General features: G+C 41.3%; 1 protein-coding gene across 1 annotated transcript in view; it reads left to right on the top strand.

Moving 5' to 3' along the window:
- Window positions 1-17,088, top strand: part of ADGRA3 (adhesion G protein-coupled receptor A3) — a gene marked incomplete at its 5' end in the record, with an annotated part of 107,839 nt that overhangs the window by 18,827 nt on the left and 71,924 nt on the right. The window contains one exon of the mRNA XM_023515341.1: window positions 14,803-14,876. Within this exon, the coding sequence (XP_023371109.1) occupies window positions 14,803-14,876 (74 nt within the window). The remainder of the gene's footprint in view (window positions 1-14,802; window positions 14,877-17,088) is intronic.

Here is a 17,088-nt window from a genome sequence, read left to right as displayed (position 1 = left end):
TGGCACCTTAGCTACTTGAGCCACAGGCGCCGAGCTGAGATCTCCCTATTTCCATGCTTCTTTTTTGATGGGATCAGTTTCAAGGAAATATAAGGGGAGCAAGGGCGGGGTGGGGGGGCTTTTCTTCCCTAACCCGCTCTTTCATGGGAGGCTAATTCTGTATTCCCGCCTTCCTTCTCCAGATACCACATGCATTGATTTTCCTGTGGTACTGAAAAGCTGTAACGTGGGATGTGTGTTGGAAGGAACGTGTGTGTTAGGGTTTCTTAGCAGTTTTATTTCCTCTAAAGTGCACATTCTCAAGGGCAAAGGTCAATAAACTACAACTTCAGCAATTTTTTTTTTTCCAGTCTGTGATTTGATGAGTGGGAACTCTGATTCAGTGAAATGTTATCTCCCTCTAATTCATTCTTCTTATAAAAACAAAATTACCCTGATGCTGTTAAGACTGCAAGGAAGACTTCATTCAAGACCATTGATGGGTGTCAGGACTGTCACAGTAGGGGAGAGAGAAGGAGTTCAAATCCAAGTACAAGAACGAGTTGGGGTTTGTAGCCATGCAGGTTGGAGGATCACTGAATGGAAAATTACTTGGAGGAGATATGGCAAGTAGGGAGATTCTTGCTGAAGGCAGATCAGGGTGATCAGATGTCTATCACATGGGCGGTCTTGGGAGAAGAGGGATTTGATTAGAAATCCAGAAGGGGACTCTCTCTAAATGGACTTAGCAAGATTCTTATTAAAACTGGACCTTGCAGGGACCAAGGCAGAAACCCAGGCCTCTGAAGATCTCAGGGAGCCTGGCTGTAGCTTGGTGGAGGAACCCGTCTTTGCCAAATGTTATTGTATTTTGAGTTTTGTCAATAGTAAGTTGTGGCTATTCATTTTCTTCCTTTTTTATGGTAAGTACCTATGTAATATCCTGGATCTTGCCTCTTTGCCTGCAAACTTAAAATACTTATCTATCAAGCATCTAATAGAAGAAATTTCTTGACCTCTTCTGTAACGTTTTAGTGCTCCTCTTGTGAATTTTAACAGCCTCGCATTTTAAACAAAGTTTACCACTGATACGTGGACCTTGTGCTCCTTGCTCTTGGAGAGCTGGCTACAGGCAGAAAGGGCTTCTCTGATGTCGCTTACATAGTTTCCAGTTTTTTTCCTGGATGTTTTTGCCTAAGCATCTGATGTCTGCCTGCCTCTAGGTCTCTGACTGCCTTGTCATCTTCTTCCCCTTCCCCGACCCCACTATGAACTCTGGAGCACACTCACCTTTAATGTCGAGCTCTCTGCAGCTGGTGACACCTGATCAGAGGGAGCCTCTCACTCCTTGGCTAGTCTTCTTGATCTAATAAGCAGGTGTGATTTGTGTAGCTGAATTTGTGGTAATTTGTTACATAGTCAATAGAAAATCCATCTAGACCTTTCAGAGGCTATCTCTGTGTAAAAGGATTTTTCCCTTCTTTGCCCTTTAAATTTCTACATATTTTTACAACAAAGTTCAGAAATATGCCCTCTCATCATCGTACTTTTCAATAACACTCAGGCTCTGTATTCTCGTGGGATCAGCTTGTTCCTTTCTTCTGTAGCACCTGACACTTGGGGTGCACCTGTGTAACGTTAGTCTTGAGGTCTGTTTTTGTATCCTTATATCACTCCCAGCACACTATAGTTCTTTAAATGCATTCTGGACTGATGAGTAATACGTCCATCATCAAGAATGTCAGTTGGAAAAAAAAAAAAAAAAAACCAACTCAAGAGACCTAGAATAACCTCAGTATGGTCCCGAGAGAAACTCTCCATTTGATTAAAATGCCAGATAAACTGCCTTTTACTGTATTCATAAATATTAAGTGTCCAGTATTCTTTATGCTGCATGAAACTATTGTATTCCTAAGATAAGATGAAGAGCTATTTAATAAACAGGTTCTCATTTCCAGGCATTTTTGAAAGACATCTAGTATGGCATTAAAAACCTTCTAGTTTTTCTTAACCAAATACTATTTAATTTCATGTAAACTTGCAGTTTAATGCTAAAGCAGAGAAATAAGCCTTTTTTTTTTAGTTATGAAACTGCTAACTATAAAGAATGCAAAATAGGACCATGTGTGGAGGCTTACACCTGTAATCCCAGCCATCTGGGAGGCTGAGGTGGGTAGATTGCTTGAGCTCAGGAGTTGGAGACCAGACTGAGCAACAGTGAGCCCCCATCGCTACTAAAAATAGAAAAACTAGCCAGGCACTGTGGTACTTGAGAGGCTGAGGTGAGTGGATCCCTTGAGCCCAGAAGCTTGAGTTTGCTGTGAGCTATGATGACAGCATGGTGTCTTATCCAAGGTGACAGAGTGAGACTTTGGCTCAAGAAACCAACCCACCAACAAAAATAATCCAAAATAGTAAGGAAAACCAGACCTTTATTTTGAAATAGCGAGTCTTTGATACAAATGCCTAGAAACTTGAAAGATTGTTTAATGAACCATTTCAGAAGTTAAATGTAACCATGTGACCACACAAGCACACACAACAGTAATGAACACCACTCAGCAAGGCACCACCGCATGTCCACAAGACCACAGCTGTGAGACCCTGATATACCAAGGTTATGAAGCCTTGCTGAGTTGTTTGTACAGTGCTGCCAACATAAGCACAAGGTGGCAAGTTTGTGAATTTAATTGTCAGACTTTGCACAACCAAAGACTCAGCTAGTCATTCCAGAAAAATAATTTCCAGATTGCTTTGAAGGGTGGCCTAGGGGCTGGCATCAGTCCATAGCTTCCCACGGGGAGTACTTTGAAGGTGACCGTAGTGATCTTCAGCAGTGAGGTGTGTAGCACTTTTTCTAGGATGAGTTCACAAATCTCATTGTCATCTTGTATACTAATGTCATGAGGCCGTTCTGTCTTCAAATCCTGGCATCCTGACACTCTGGCACCCAACCTCTGGTTGCACCTAGCACACTTTTGCCTGTAGGCGCCTGACAGCTACAGTTGAGCTTTCTGAAGAGTGGGGTTGGCTGCCCTTTGTGCCGTCATCTCTCACGAAAGTGTCTCAATGAAACAAATCCTAGAAATGTTCAACTCAATGGATGTGAGTACGTGTCTTCAGTTTAGAACAGTTGATTAGCAGGTCATGCTTTCTGGGTGCATTTGGTCAGAGAGCTCTTTCAGCGGCTGTTTCTTTGACGCCTGTTCTGCTCCGTAGGTGGGTCTCTTGTTTGGAAAGTGGTGCAGTGTTTCCAGACTTCAGGCGTGTCTGTGCCATCACCCTGCCTTGCCATAGGATATTGCTTGTACTGTTGCTTAACAAATATTGTCTCAATTTTGTTTTTACTCATTTTTCAGTATTTATTTTAAACAGTATCTGTGAAGTTATGGGTTTCAATTAGTTTCATTTATTTTAACATATTAGTGATAAAACATATGTGCCAGAGATGTTCTTGGACCTCAGTGGTGTGAGTAACAGTTCAGAGACTGGTGAGGTGGGGCAGATGCTGTTGTGTCTTGATCACCGCTGGAAGGACCCAGGCATGACGCCGATTAGAAGTACAAGCTTGTAGGAAGCGGGCTAACCTTGATTGCAGGGTAGCCCTGAGCAACCTCCACACTAGCCCTTTACTGAGACAGTACAAGACAGCTGAGGGGAGTACTAGACAATGACTACGTGCCTAAGGATCCCTAAGGATCGCCACGGTCTCGGGCTTTCTCTGCAAGGAGCACCTGCGGATGAATTGCCGGAGGGTCCACCCCTCAGCTGCAAATCATCTTGCTCAGTGGCTCTTGGCTTCCTCTACACTGTTGGCTTTGTCAGAAGATAAAAGGGAGCCCAACCGGGTTGGAAATCAAGCAGAAGGCACTGCTGGATGGAAACTTCCAGCATCAGTGTTACCATCCAGCTGCTCTGGTCTTAGGACGTACTTACTCACGGGGACCCTCTTCAAGGGCCTTTGCCACATGCACATATGTGCTCACAAAAGCCTTGTGTTTTCTTTTAGGGATGATGTAAGTGAGAGGTTAAGGATCCTGATGTCATTCAAATTCAGGTGGTGTGTATCTTAGAGTCCACTTTTGTCATGGAATTAAGTGCTCAGTAATGACTGGAGGGGGCAGAGATTGGAAAAGTGACACCAGACAAAAAATTGGTTAGAGTCACCAGCCAGGGCCCCAAAACACATCTTCCCCCACTGCAGACCTCCTTCTTTTGCATTAGGTGGTGGGTTGTTGGGCCAAGATGACCATGGCCCTTCAAGAATGATTGTGCTAAGGGTCATCTGAGTATTTTACCGGGTACCTGGGACTTTAGTTTCGTTGACACGTGAGATACGCATATGTTGACCAATGCCAAAAGTAACACTTCTATTAAGTGACAGAGTGAGGTTTTTGTACAGAATTTTGCAAATTCATAAGAGGAAACGTTTGCCTTCGTATATGAAGGGAGAAATGGGTTAGAAACCAGGCTTTCCAGAGAGGATATATAAAAGAAGACAGAGACCTCTGCTTTTAGGAAATGACCCCTTAATGCCCCAAGTGGATATCCAAGGAACCATGTTTCTTTACTTTTTCACCCTTCTTTTCAAAGTTCTATTGAAAACAATCAATGAAAAGTAAAAATAGGAATGGGCCCCAATGGGGCTGAAGACATGAGAGGCCCAGAAGCATTGAGGACCTCGTGGAATAAATAACACAGATGGGATCAGATTGATGGTAAAATTCCACCATTCCACAGCAAGGGGACTTACTACCCAATAGAGACAAAAGCAAGAATAACGAGAAAAATGAATTTTTCTTAACAGCATCCTGGAAGCCTTCCAAGAATTGAAACTATGGGGAGTGGCACCAAGAGCGGGTGACGGGAGTGCTTGGCCAGGAATGAATAACCCTGAAGCAGCTGCTCCCTTCTGCTCCCAGACAGTTTGGCTCACAGAGGGTTGGTGGTAGAGTACAACAAAGCCATTTTGGTTAGTTTTAAATAAACTGGGAGAGTTGCCACAGCAAAATACACCGGGTGGGTGACAGAAGCCGGAGGGAGAAGTTGTAGCTGGTGCCAGGTGACTTTTGTGTCTCTTGTTCCAAGGATGTGAGACTTCTGAACCTTGGAATCAAGGCTCTAGACTCTATCCATTCACCATTATTTTCATTTGTGCTAAAGCAGCGGCTCTCAATCTGTAGGTTGCAACCCCTTTGTAACAATGAAAATACATCCTGCATATCAGGTATTTACCTTACAATTCAAAACAGTAACAAAATTACAGTTATGAAGTAGCAACGAAAATAATTTTATGGTTGGGGATCACCACAACATGAGGAATTGTATTAAAGGGTCACGGCATTAGGAAGGTTGAGAACCACTGTGTTAAAGAAACCCTCTCCAGCAACTGAGTCTGCCCCACCTTTGTAAAGATGAGCAGGGAATGGAGAGGATTCCTGGACGTTTGAGAAGAAATCAACAGAGCCAGAGGTGACTGAGTCAGTCCCTTGGAAGCACCGGGGAAAAGTTAATACAGGAAGGTTCTCATTCATAGTTTCAGATACAAGAGAATAGCGGTGGATAAAGCAAAAGGCAGTTTCCTGGGCAAGGGAGGGAAAAGGAGGAGATTTTTAGAAATCAAGAATGGGATTGTAATGTTAAAAAGCAATGGCTTGGGCCTCAGTCGATAGGCTAAAGTGCAACTCAGGATTTATGAAGATTAGCGGCCTGGAAAATCGAGCAGAGGATTTATTCCAGAATTGAAAGCCAAAGAATTAGGATGAGAATTATGAAGCAGAATTAAAAAGTCTGGACGTTGCGTCTGAATGATGGAGGATCCAAGTAAAGATCAGATAGAGAAGGAAAAACAGTCTTTAATTCTCAGAGGCCATCGACAGTCAGGTGGCTGTTTCCAAACGACTTTGCAGCAAGGAAGCTGGAGAGACACTCGCTCTTCTGAGTTCCTTTCTCTACAAGCCTCTGCTTCTTTTTCCCACCTCATGAAATGCTGCTTCCATAACACCTCCGTCAGCGCCCAGACTTCCCATTTCAACTTCATCTTAGCCTCATAACCATTCATGTTCTGCATTTAACTCATTGCACCCAAAGCTTCTTATCTGAAATCTTCCAACATAGGTGTAGGTTGAATAATGTGTAGAACTCCTATATGTTTTTTATTCGAATTTGCCTGATTTTCTCATTACTGGCATTTTAGCCATTTATCCCTTATTTTTTAAGATATGTACGCAAAAGATACATAGTATCTCAAATCATTTCCGAGTATATTGCAAACATAATTCCATTGCATTTTTACGAAAAGCGATCTTGACTCTTCCTTGAGCATCTTTGGTTGTGATTTTATGATTTGGGTGTCTCTGAAGAGATTAAAGTTTGGTGTTTTTCTACTTGGAAAATAGAACAAGCTCCCCCCTCCCCCAATTTAATTTAATCATGCATCATTGGAAGTTCATCTGCTTGTCTTATAAGTCAGCTGGCAACTTACCAGGGATGTAAGCTGCTTGAGTGATAGTTCTCTCTGAGTCGTGAGTGAATCCCTCCCACCTCTCCTGAGTGTTAAATTCCGAGAGATTTACTATTTCTCTGCCTTTAATTATGCTGACAGTCGTGGAATAGGCCATATTCTCTTCCACAAATGCTGACTTCAGTGCCCCATCATAGTGAAATCTTAAAGTATACACAGTAAGTGATAATTGAGCCAGATAATTGAGATAATTGAGTCCAGACTAAACTTAAAATTCATCCACAGCTTGTGGTGTGCCAGCTTGTGGGTGTGCCAGCCATCACTACTACTGATAGAGGTATCACTTCTTCCTTTTCCTGACAGCTGGAAATTTCTTTTGCTATCCTTTGTAAGCCATTCCTAATTTCACAAGAGTTGCAGTGCCGAAAAAGCATCTTAGGACACATTTATTGCAGTATTAAAAGGAAAAAGTTCATCAGACATCTGGTAGAATTTGTGATTTCAAAAAAAAAAAATTCTCTAAGCCTCAGAGAGAGGAAGGACGGAGTGGGACTGAGATTTATACTTCTTATCTGTACCGCTGGATGCCAGTAGATTATAGATGCTGTATTATTATCTCCTGAGGGAAGGATCTGGGAACACAGAAAGTTAAACCCGGTCACATTTTATTTCATTCATTTATGGAGCAGATGCTGTGAACAATTTGTCAGTCGGTCTTTTGGGAAGCACATGGTTGGGAGCTCGAAGCCCAAGACATTTACAGGGGGAAAGGACTATGGAAAACAAAAGGAGAGGAGAGAGAAGGAGGCGTTGGGGGGGCTCTTGGAAGGGGCTGTAGGCCATGCACCTGTGAAAGGATGGGGACAGGTGGGACGATTGATCAGGTAAGAGAGCCTCAGACTGCCTTGCAGATATGGAGAGGGATTGGCCAGCCCAGCAGAAGTGCGGGTATGAGGTGGACCGCAGTGGAGTCCGTGCTGGGCTGAGAAGGGGAGCCCTGCCACTACTGCTGTGTTCATTCACTGGCTGGGAAACTGCTTGCCAAGTGCCTGGGCTCTGCTTGAACATTGAAAATGGGGGCTGGACGCCTGCAGCTGGGGGCGTCAGCTAACTGCTGTCTTGTCTGCCGCACAGGCCTTGTTCAGAAGGAGAGTGAAGGGTGCGCCTCTGTGGCTGCAACCCACACTTACACCAACTGTATCTTAACTCTGCCATAGTCTGAGGGAGGACCCAAGGGAGTTCCTGAATTTCTTTCCTCTTGCAAGTTTTTACTATTGTTTTGGAGAAACTACGAATATGTACAGAGTTCTTATGAAGGAGTGAATATTCCCCGTGAAGAAAGAGTGGCTGCGAAATAGGATCGCTCGGATGTTCACCATTATGTTCTTTTGTGTGTGTGTGTGTGTGTGTGTGTGTGTAGCACGATGGTCAAACTGGAACACATCTTGAATTTTACACTACTTTTACACTACTTGAATTTTACCTGGTCGTGGGAGACATGATAGATGCAAAAAATACCGGAACAGCATAATTTCAGATAAAGATAAGTGACGTAGAAGAGTCAAGTGAAGGCAAAACATTCTTTGACATACAAGAACCACAGCATACCATCCAAGATTTTGTTCTGCAGAAATGAATGAATGAATATACATAATATCTAGTCAAAGAAAGAGAGACATTGGTGAACAACGTAATTATAAATTATGACTATATATGTACATATAATCACCAATGCCAGGCAGAATTAAATATAATTCTAAACGAAGGCTCATTCAAATTGATGGGGAGTTCTGAGTTCAGTAGATACTTTCATTTTTACTTGCTAGGAAGAATTAATGTAGAAATTAGCACTTGATTTGCGTTGACCTGAGAACAGAATGAGTAGGATTGACTAAACCAGTAGTTGTTGGATGTTTTCTGTAAAAAGCCAGTTAGTAAATATTTAAAGTTTACAGGCCAGAGTGACTGTTGCCCCTGGCCGGCTCTGCTGCCATCATGGCGTGAAGCAGCCCCTAGACGGGGTGTCCTCAAACTATGGCCCCCGGGCCACATGCAGCCTGCCTAGGACATTTATCCAACCTGCTAGGTGTTTTTGCCACCGCTGCCTGTCCTGCTTAGCTGACTTGTCCCAGGGCCCGCAGTCTGGCCCTCCAACAGTCTGAGGGACAGTGAACTGGCCCCCTGTTTAAAAAGTTTGAGGACCCCTGTGACAGTGTGGAAACAAATGGGCACACTCCTGTTCCAGTGAAACTTTATTTAAGGACATTGGCATTTAAATTTCACATGATTCTCATGCATCATGAAACATTACTCTTCTGACTTTATTTCACTCACTGCACAATGTAAAAACCATTCTTAGGGGTCACAATCTAGAAAGAAAACATGGGTTAGATCTGGTTAGCCTCTGGACCAGGAATTGGAAGAACATTCGGAGTTGCCGTTTTCCTGAGTGCAATATGTGAAGCAAAGTACCAAAAATTCATTTGTGAGGAGTCACCGGTCCTGATCCTTGCTCACCACAGGTGGCCTTGCGGGTTCAGGTGTGTGCCAGTCAGTGACTCACTTGCTGTGAACCTAGCTGACTTTTCTGCCTCTCTTGGCCACCTTTCCATACTTGATGGCTATTGTAACACACACATACATTGTTACACTCGGTAAATCTGACACAGCATCTGTGCATATCGGTAGGATTTATATTATTAATACTTACACAAATCAGGACTGTCAAGGAATGGAAACTTTTAATAGATGTACACATCCTGATTGTTCTGTGTGAATATCAATTTTTTTTTCTTGCGGTTTTTGGCTGGGGCTGGATTGGAACCTGCCACCTCCAGCATATGGGGCCGTTGCCTTACTCCTTTGAGCCACAGGTGCTGCCCGCCCTGTGTGCATATCTAAAGACTTCCTCCCCCTGCGCCCTGCAGCCCTCCATCTTCCTGGTAACCCATTTTGTATATAGACTACTTCCCCTTCCCCCAAATCCCATAAAATCCACTGTTATGGAACCAACCCGAATATCCAATAATTAGCTTTTGCAAACAAATAGTGCAATGAATAATTTTGTTACAGAAATATATAATTATGTAACGTAACATGTAATATATTTTGCACAAGTGGAAGTATAAGTATATCTTTAGAACACATTTCCAGAAGAGGAATTAATGGATCAAATATTATATATGCACTGTACTTTTGCCCTTCTGGCGACTGTACTGCTCTGTAGCAAACTGTGAGCGGCTGTTTCCCTGAGAATATAAAACATGTTACCACGTTTGTTCCCCACTCTAATTGATTTATGATATCTTCTTTTACTTTTACTGACCTTTCTCTCCTGAGCGAGGTGGTATACCCCCTCATATGGTTGTGATCTATTGCTGTTTACTTTCATTGAACTTTCTGTCGAGGGTATATGCCAGTTTTTCCATTGGAGATTTTATTTTCTTAATTGTCTTCTAAGAGCTTTTTATGCATTTGGAAATTTTGTCTTTTTTTTTTTTCAAGACAGAGTCTCACTTTGTCACCCTTGGTAGAGTGCCATGGCATCATCATAGCTCACAGCATCCTAAACTCTTGGGCTCAAGCAATCTTCTCTTGCCTCAGCCTTTCAAGTAGCCTTTCATAATTGACAAATATTTGATTGGAATATTTAATGTTCTTGATGTATATTTTTAAGTTCCTGAGTTAAGTTAATGACTTTTAAGTTCCTGAGTTAAGTTAATGATTTTCAAAGGGAAGTCATTTTGTGCCTTCTGCCATACAAGGCTAGACAATTAAGTTCACAAACTCATCCTAGAAAAAGGGCTGTGTATCTCATGGCTGAATATCCCCGGGGTCACCCTTGAACTGCTCCTTGGGAAGCTATGCACTGACCCTAGCACCTAGTTCACCCTTCAAAACCCTATTTCTAGGATGAGTTCATGAACTTCATGGTCAGACCTCGTACAATGACTGCTGCGAATGCCATTCCAGAAAAAGACTTCCAGAGTTATTTGAACTAGGTGCTGGTATGAGTGCAACTTCCCAAGAGGAAGTACTTTGAAGATGATCATAGTGATAATTCAGCAATGAGGTGTGTAGCACTTTTTTCTAGAATGAGTTCATGAACTTGTCTAACCCCACGCAGGGTGTGAGTGCTGCTAATGGCTTTCAAGGGAATTCATTCTATTCCTGGAGTTGCAACAGCAACTGAAAACTTCTAATACTACTTAATTTTTGTTTCGTCCACTCCGTAAGCTTTTGGTTTTCTTAAATACGTGTCTTTATGAAGTCTTACTCCTTTTTCACATGCCAGTATCGGTCTGTACCAGACCTACTGGGGACCCTGTTAAATGGTAACATTGGACGACAAATTCTTCTTTACCGTGTTGAAATTCAAGAGGCGCCAGCCCAGAATAGCATTCCTAAGCGTTGGCTATAGATCATGTGGCGTTCACGTCATTAGCACAGAACAGAAATGGGTATATATGAGCTTCATAACTTGGGCCAAGTTTTCTATTTTTCATTTAGTTCCCACCTAGAAAGTTTGAGATTTCAGAGATGCCAGCAAAAATATTGATTCTGGATGGGTTTGCGGCTTATAATGATCCGTGATATTATGCATTCGCTACTTCCACAGTCCCCCATCTCAGAAGTGAGTATAAAAACTGTCTGTAGAGTAGATTTATTCACACTGATCCCGTTTTCTTGCACAAAATCCTTAAACACATGAAGTAATGTGTAGACTGTATATATTAACTTGGGGTTGTAAACTATATTTTTAAGGTTACAGTTATAACTTTTTAAGTGTGATGAAATGTCTTCCTTTTTACTTTCCTCAATAAAATCTATCATTTATCGTACTAAAGCTTTTATGACTGAGCAAATGACAGTCCTTTTGCTGAAGCATTACTGAATTGCACTGTGTGTAATTTAGCCACCACCCTGGCAGTTTTTTACGAGCTACTTGTGACATTTGGGTTTCATTCTTCACGCAGAAACAGGATGCTAATGCCACTGGGGTTGGTAGTTTGTATAGTTTTCTGTTTTTTCCTTTTTTTTTTTTTTTTTAGTTTATTGGTTATAAATGCTCAGTCACTGCAAAGTTCAGTGGCTTTGCTTATTAAAACATGAATAATTGTAGAAAATTAAAACTAGCTGTACGGGATCTTGGTAATCATTCTAGCCTATTTCTTTCTCCTTCTTAAAGATGAAATGGAAGTCTACGTAGGAAAGTCTCTATTTTGAATATAAAGAAATATCACAAACTGAGTTATTTGTTCCTGGCAGGGTCTTGAGTAAAACGCTAACCTCTAAGTATCCCCTTGTCCTTTGCCCTATGTATAGTGACTATAAAGTTGCTGACATCAGTCCTTACATAAGTGTATTTCAAATATAAATAAATGACTCTTTATTTATTATTTCTTTTAGAGACCAGGTCTCACTTTATTGACCTCGGTAGAGTGCTGTGGCGTCACAGGTCACAGCAACCTCCAGCTCTTGGGCTTAAGTGATTCTCTTGCCTCAGCCTCCCGAGTAGCTGGGACTACAGGTGCTTGCCATGACACCCAGCTATTTTTTGTTGCAGTTTGGCTGGGGCCAGTTTGGTCCAGTTCGAACCTGCCACCCTTGGTATATGGGCACCCTACTCACTGAGCCGCTGCCCTAAATAAGTGACTCTTTAATCTCAAGGGATACATATTCTTTGGGTTTTTATTTCTAAGATAATACTTACAGTCAAAATTAACTCAGTTTTTCAAGCTATACATAGTTATTACGATTCTTATGTTTATCAGGAGGAAAACTAAAAAAAGTCTTTATCTAGATATTCAAAAGATACTGCTAGATTATCTACAATAAAACCTCACCACTAAAACTAGGATCATTTTGATGTATTTTCTTTCCAACCTTTCTTTGGGCCTGTGTGTGCAGATTCTTTTTAATTAATAATATTGTCAATTTTCTTGTTTGCTTTTTAACCGACTGTAAGCATTTACCCCTCAAGTTTTCATTGGAAGAACAATTTTTATTGAACGCCTACCATTTTGTTGTTCGGCTGTATCATAATTGGTTTTAAGTCTTACGGTTGCCCTCCGCCTCTTTGTTCGTTTCTGATTTTTGTCTGCTATCCATCATGCTGACATAAAATAGTAGAATATGCTGTTTGTTAGATTCGGTGAGTGCTAGTGAAAGATTGTGCCTGCTTAGAGCCGCGAGGTTTGCAGGCTCCTGGAACGCCATTAGGCTACTGGAAATCCTGGTCCAGAAATGTTTGTGGTCATGGGAGAGTCCGATTTGCTTTGTCTGTGCTACTTTTCTTTCAAACACCTTGGCTGTATTGATGAGAGATGACGGTATTATACTGTGATTAGAAAGGTTTTGATCTCCATGTTTTCTTGGTCCCAATGATTGAAGCTTTATTCATGCGGTACTAACAGCTTTGGGGAGGGACAGAATACTGCACAATAATATAAAATAGAACCTCTGTCGCTGACCATCTTCCTACATTGACCACCTCCTGAAGTTGACTGAGTTTTCATAGGGTACATGTGAGTACAGTGGGCCTAGTTCCTCATGTCGACCACCTCCGTATGTTGAGCAGTTTGTTTAGTTCCTTGGGTGGTCAACTTACAGAGGTTCTACTGTACTTGACAAGGTATATCCTGACTTCAGAACCACTGAAGGGAGAGGGGATGTGTGTTAGAATCCAGGGAACAGAATCTGAATCATAATGGACGCTCATCAAATGTGTCTGCTTTTTCTAATTTCCTTCTAGTGTTTTTGGGGTCGGTCCTGTTCTTCCCATTTTGCAAATGAGGGAACTCTGTCATAGAGAGGGGGTGTGACTTGCAAAGATCAGCATAGCTTGAAATCCGTACAGCTGGGGTTCAACCCCAGGTTTGCCGGACTTGAGGCGTTCCTAATGATCATCCAAAAAAGGCTCTGATTTGTGCATCTACATGAGCAGGGATTTTGTTTTTTATTCCACTTATATCAAAAGAAAAGCAAGTGACTAATGACTGTTTTTTTTTTTTTTTTTTTAAGAGACAGAGTTTCACTTTGTTGCCCTCAGTAGAGTACTGTGGCATCACAGCTCACAGCAACCTCCAGCTCTTGGGCTTAGGTGATTCTCTTGCCTCAGCCTCCCGAGTGGCTGGGACTACAGGCACCTGCCACGACGCCTGGCTATTTTTTTGTTGCAGTTTGGCCGGGACTGGGTTAGAACCCACCACCCTCGGTATATGGGGTCGGTGCCCTACTCACTGAGCCACAGGCGCCGCCCAGCTGTTTATATTTTAGTGAAAATAATCCAAGTTTCTTTGAGACAAAGTGAAAATGAATGCTAAAGTCTTACGACGCTGAGGCAGGCTCTGTGATCATTTGTATGTACACAGAGTTGCTGTGTCGCCGTTTCACGAAGCTCCAGGTCACGCTGTCCCCATCATGAAAAGTACTTCCAGCCCGACCTTGGTGACCTTGGTGCATGGTGAGGAACATGGTATTTGCAGTAAAAGCTGCTCAAGTTCAATATCTAGCTCTGTCTCTTATTAGTGTCAGTAACATTTATTTCATTCTTCTGTCCTTTGGTGTTCTCATTTTCTTTACTTTCCTATCACCACTTCCTCAAATCAGGGGACTGTAGCATTTTCACCCTATTCTTGGAAATTTTTCATTGACATTCAGGCTGCAAAAGCTGCAGACAGTTACAAAGCCTAGATAGAGGAGCGACAAGATTACACAGTCTCTTCTCAGACAAGTCCCGCTGTCAGCGTGGTCTTGATTATGACTTCTTTTAATCAATTTTTGTTTTCAGTTCATTTTTAAATATTTTCTCATTATGTGGGTGCAGTGTTAGGGCTCAGCTACTTGCCTGTGTGGGTACATGTGGAAACCATATTTTCGCCCACCCTTGACAGTTAAATTATAAACGATATTCAGCATGATTATAATGATATCTAGAAGATACTTTATTTCTTTATGTCAGTATTTTATAGATCACATGTTAAAGCTTTTTTTAAAAATTTGATTCCAGTTTTAAAATATTCAACTTACATAAGTTGATTAATTATAAATGTGCAGAGCATTTTGTATGCTTATGTTGAACTTATAGCTATTACCTGTTGACTTTTCTCAATTTTTATTTTAAAGGTTCTGGCCGAGTGTCATTTACAATGTGATAAGATGTATGAGTGAGCTATTTTAAGTAGTTGATTTCAAAAAGAAAGGGGGAGATTTTCTCTTTTTGTCAACCAGCTAAAAAATTAGGGTTATAATAAGGGATGTCTGAGCATTCTTTGTAGGTTTGAACATAATAAGCTAAATTACTTTGATATTGAGGTTGTATGTTAGGCAACTTATTATTTTTTTTCTGCCCTTTTTAGGATTCTGAGTAACAATAAGATATCCGAGCTGAAGAATGGCTCATTTTCTGGATTAAGTCTCCTTGAAAGATTGTGAGTATTCTTTAATTATCATCCCTTATTGTTTTATTTGATGCATTTTCATTTTAAACCTATTCCTGAGCTCCAGGTATTCAAAACTAAAATTGAGTTTCTCCAACTTTTTATCATGAAAAAATTTCAAGAATTGAATTTAATAATCAAGTAATTACCTAAATTCTGCAAAGGGTCAGAGAGTAATTTAGGTTTTGTGGACCGTGTGATCCCTAGCTGGTCACAGTGACTCACCTCTGAAGTGTGAAAGCAGCCGTCATCACCATGTCAGTAAGTATTGCACGTTATACAATACTCAGGCCTACAAAGTGAATGGATGTGGAGTTTTCCAATAAAACTTTATTTACAAAATACATTATGGCTCATAGTTTGTTGACTGCTGGGCTGCTGGAATAAAGCATAGATGCTGTTTTGGAATTTTGTATCATGAAATGTGTATACTTTGTTAGAAAGTGTGGTGGAATTTATTTAAAAAACATGTTGGGGGAAAAACTATTAGGTAAACTTTGATATTTTTATTTATTTATTTATTTTTTTGTAGAAACAGAGTCTTACTTTATCGCCCTTGGTGCCCACAAATAGCATCCCTCCTCCCATATCCTTTCTTCACTAATCTAATCAAACATACTAACCTCATAATGTACCGCTACTTTAATCAGCTTCACTGATCTAATCAACTTCACAGATCTAATCAACCACTGATCCAATCAACCACTGATCCAATCAACCACTGATCCAATCAACCACTGATCCAATCAATCACTGATCTAATCCACCTCTGATTTAATGAACCACTGATCTAATCAACCACTGATCCAATCAGCCACTGATCAAATCAACCACCGATCCAATCAAGCACTGATCCAATCAGCCATTGATCCAATCAACCACTGATCCAATCAGCCACTGATCCAATCAACCACTGATCTAATCAACCAGTGATCCAATCAAGCACTGATCTAATCAGCCACTGATCTAATCAACCACTGATCCAATCAACCACTGATCCAATCAGCCACTGATCCAATCAGCCACTGACCCAATCAAGCACAGATCCAATCGAGCACTGATCCAATCAGCCACCGATCCAATCAAGCACTGATCTAATCAACCCCTGATCTAATCAACCACTGATCTAATCCACCCCTGATCTAATCAACCACTGACCTAATCAACAACTGACCTAATCAACTTCACTGGTCTAATCAAGCACTGCTGGTTTAGGGTACTGCTTCCATATACAATGTGAAACGCTTACATTGAATTAAGTAACACATCCATCACAGTTATACTCATTTTCAATAGTCTGAAATGTACCGTGGCATCATGCACATTAGCTGAGGTGCCCACAAATAGCATCCCTCCTCCCATATCCTTTCTTCACTAATCTAATCAAACATACTAACCTCATAATCTACCACTACTTTAATCAGCTTAACTGATCTAATCAACTTCACAGATCTAATCAACCACTGATCTAATCAACCACTGATCCAATCAACCACTGATCCAATCAAGCACTGACCCCCAATCAAGCACTGATATAATCAACCACCGATCTAATCAACCTCTGATACAATCAGCCACTGATCCAATCAGCCACTGATCCAATCAAGCAATGATCCAATCAACCCCTGATCCAATCAAGCACTGATCCAATCAGCCACTTATCCAATCAAGCAATGATCTAATCAACCCCTGATCCAATCAAGCACTGATCCAATCAGCCACTTATCCAATCAAGCAAGCACTGATCCAATCAAGCACTGATCTAATCAACCACTGATCTAATCAACCTCTGATTTAATCAACCACTGATCTAATCAAGCACTGATCCAATCAACCACTGATCTAATCAACCACTGATCTAATCAAGAACTGACCTAATCAACTTCACTGGTCTAATCAAGCACTGCTGGTTTAGGGTACTGCTTCCATATACAATGTGAAACGCTTACATTGAATTACGTAACACATCCATCACCGTTATGCTCATTTTCAACAGTCTGAAATGTACCGTGGCATCCTGCACATTAAGTGAGGTGCCCACAAATAGCATCCCTCCTCCCATATCTTTTCTTCACTAATCTAATCAAACATACTAACCTCATAATGTACCACTACTTTAATCAGCTTAACTGATCTAATCAACCACTGATCCAATCAAGCACTGATCCAATCACCCACTGATCCAATCAATCACTGATCCAATCA

The sequence above is a fragment of the Otolemur garnettii genome, unplaced genomic scaffold, assembly GCF_000181295.1.
Source record: "Otolemur garnettii isolate 467f Iridium unplaced genomic scaffold, OtoGar3 scaffold00069, whole genome shotgun sequence".
Classification (NCBI taxonomy): Eukaryota; Metazoa; Chordata; class Mammalia; order Primates; family Galagidae; genus Otolemur; species Otolemur garnettii.
The sequence above is the reverse complement of the archived record's forward strand: the minus strand, read 5'-3'. Positions and strand labels throughout refer to the sequence as shown.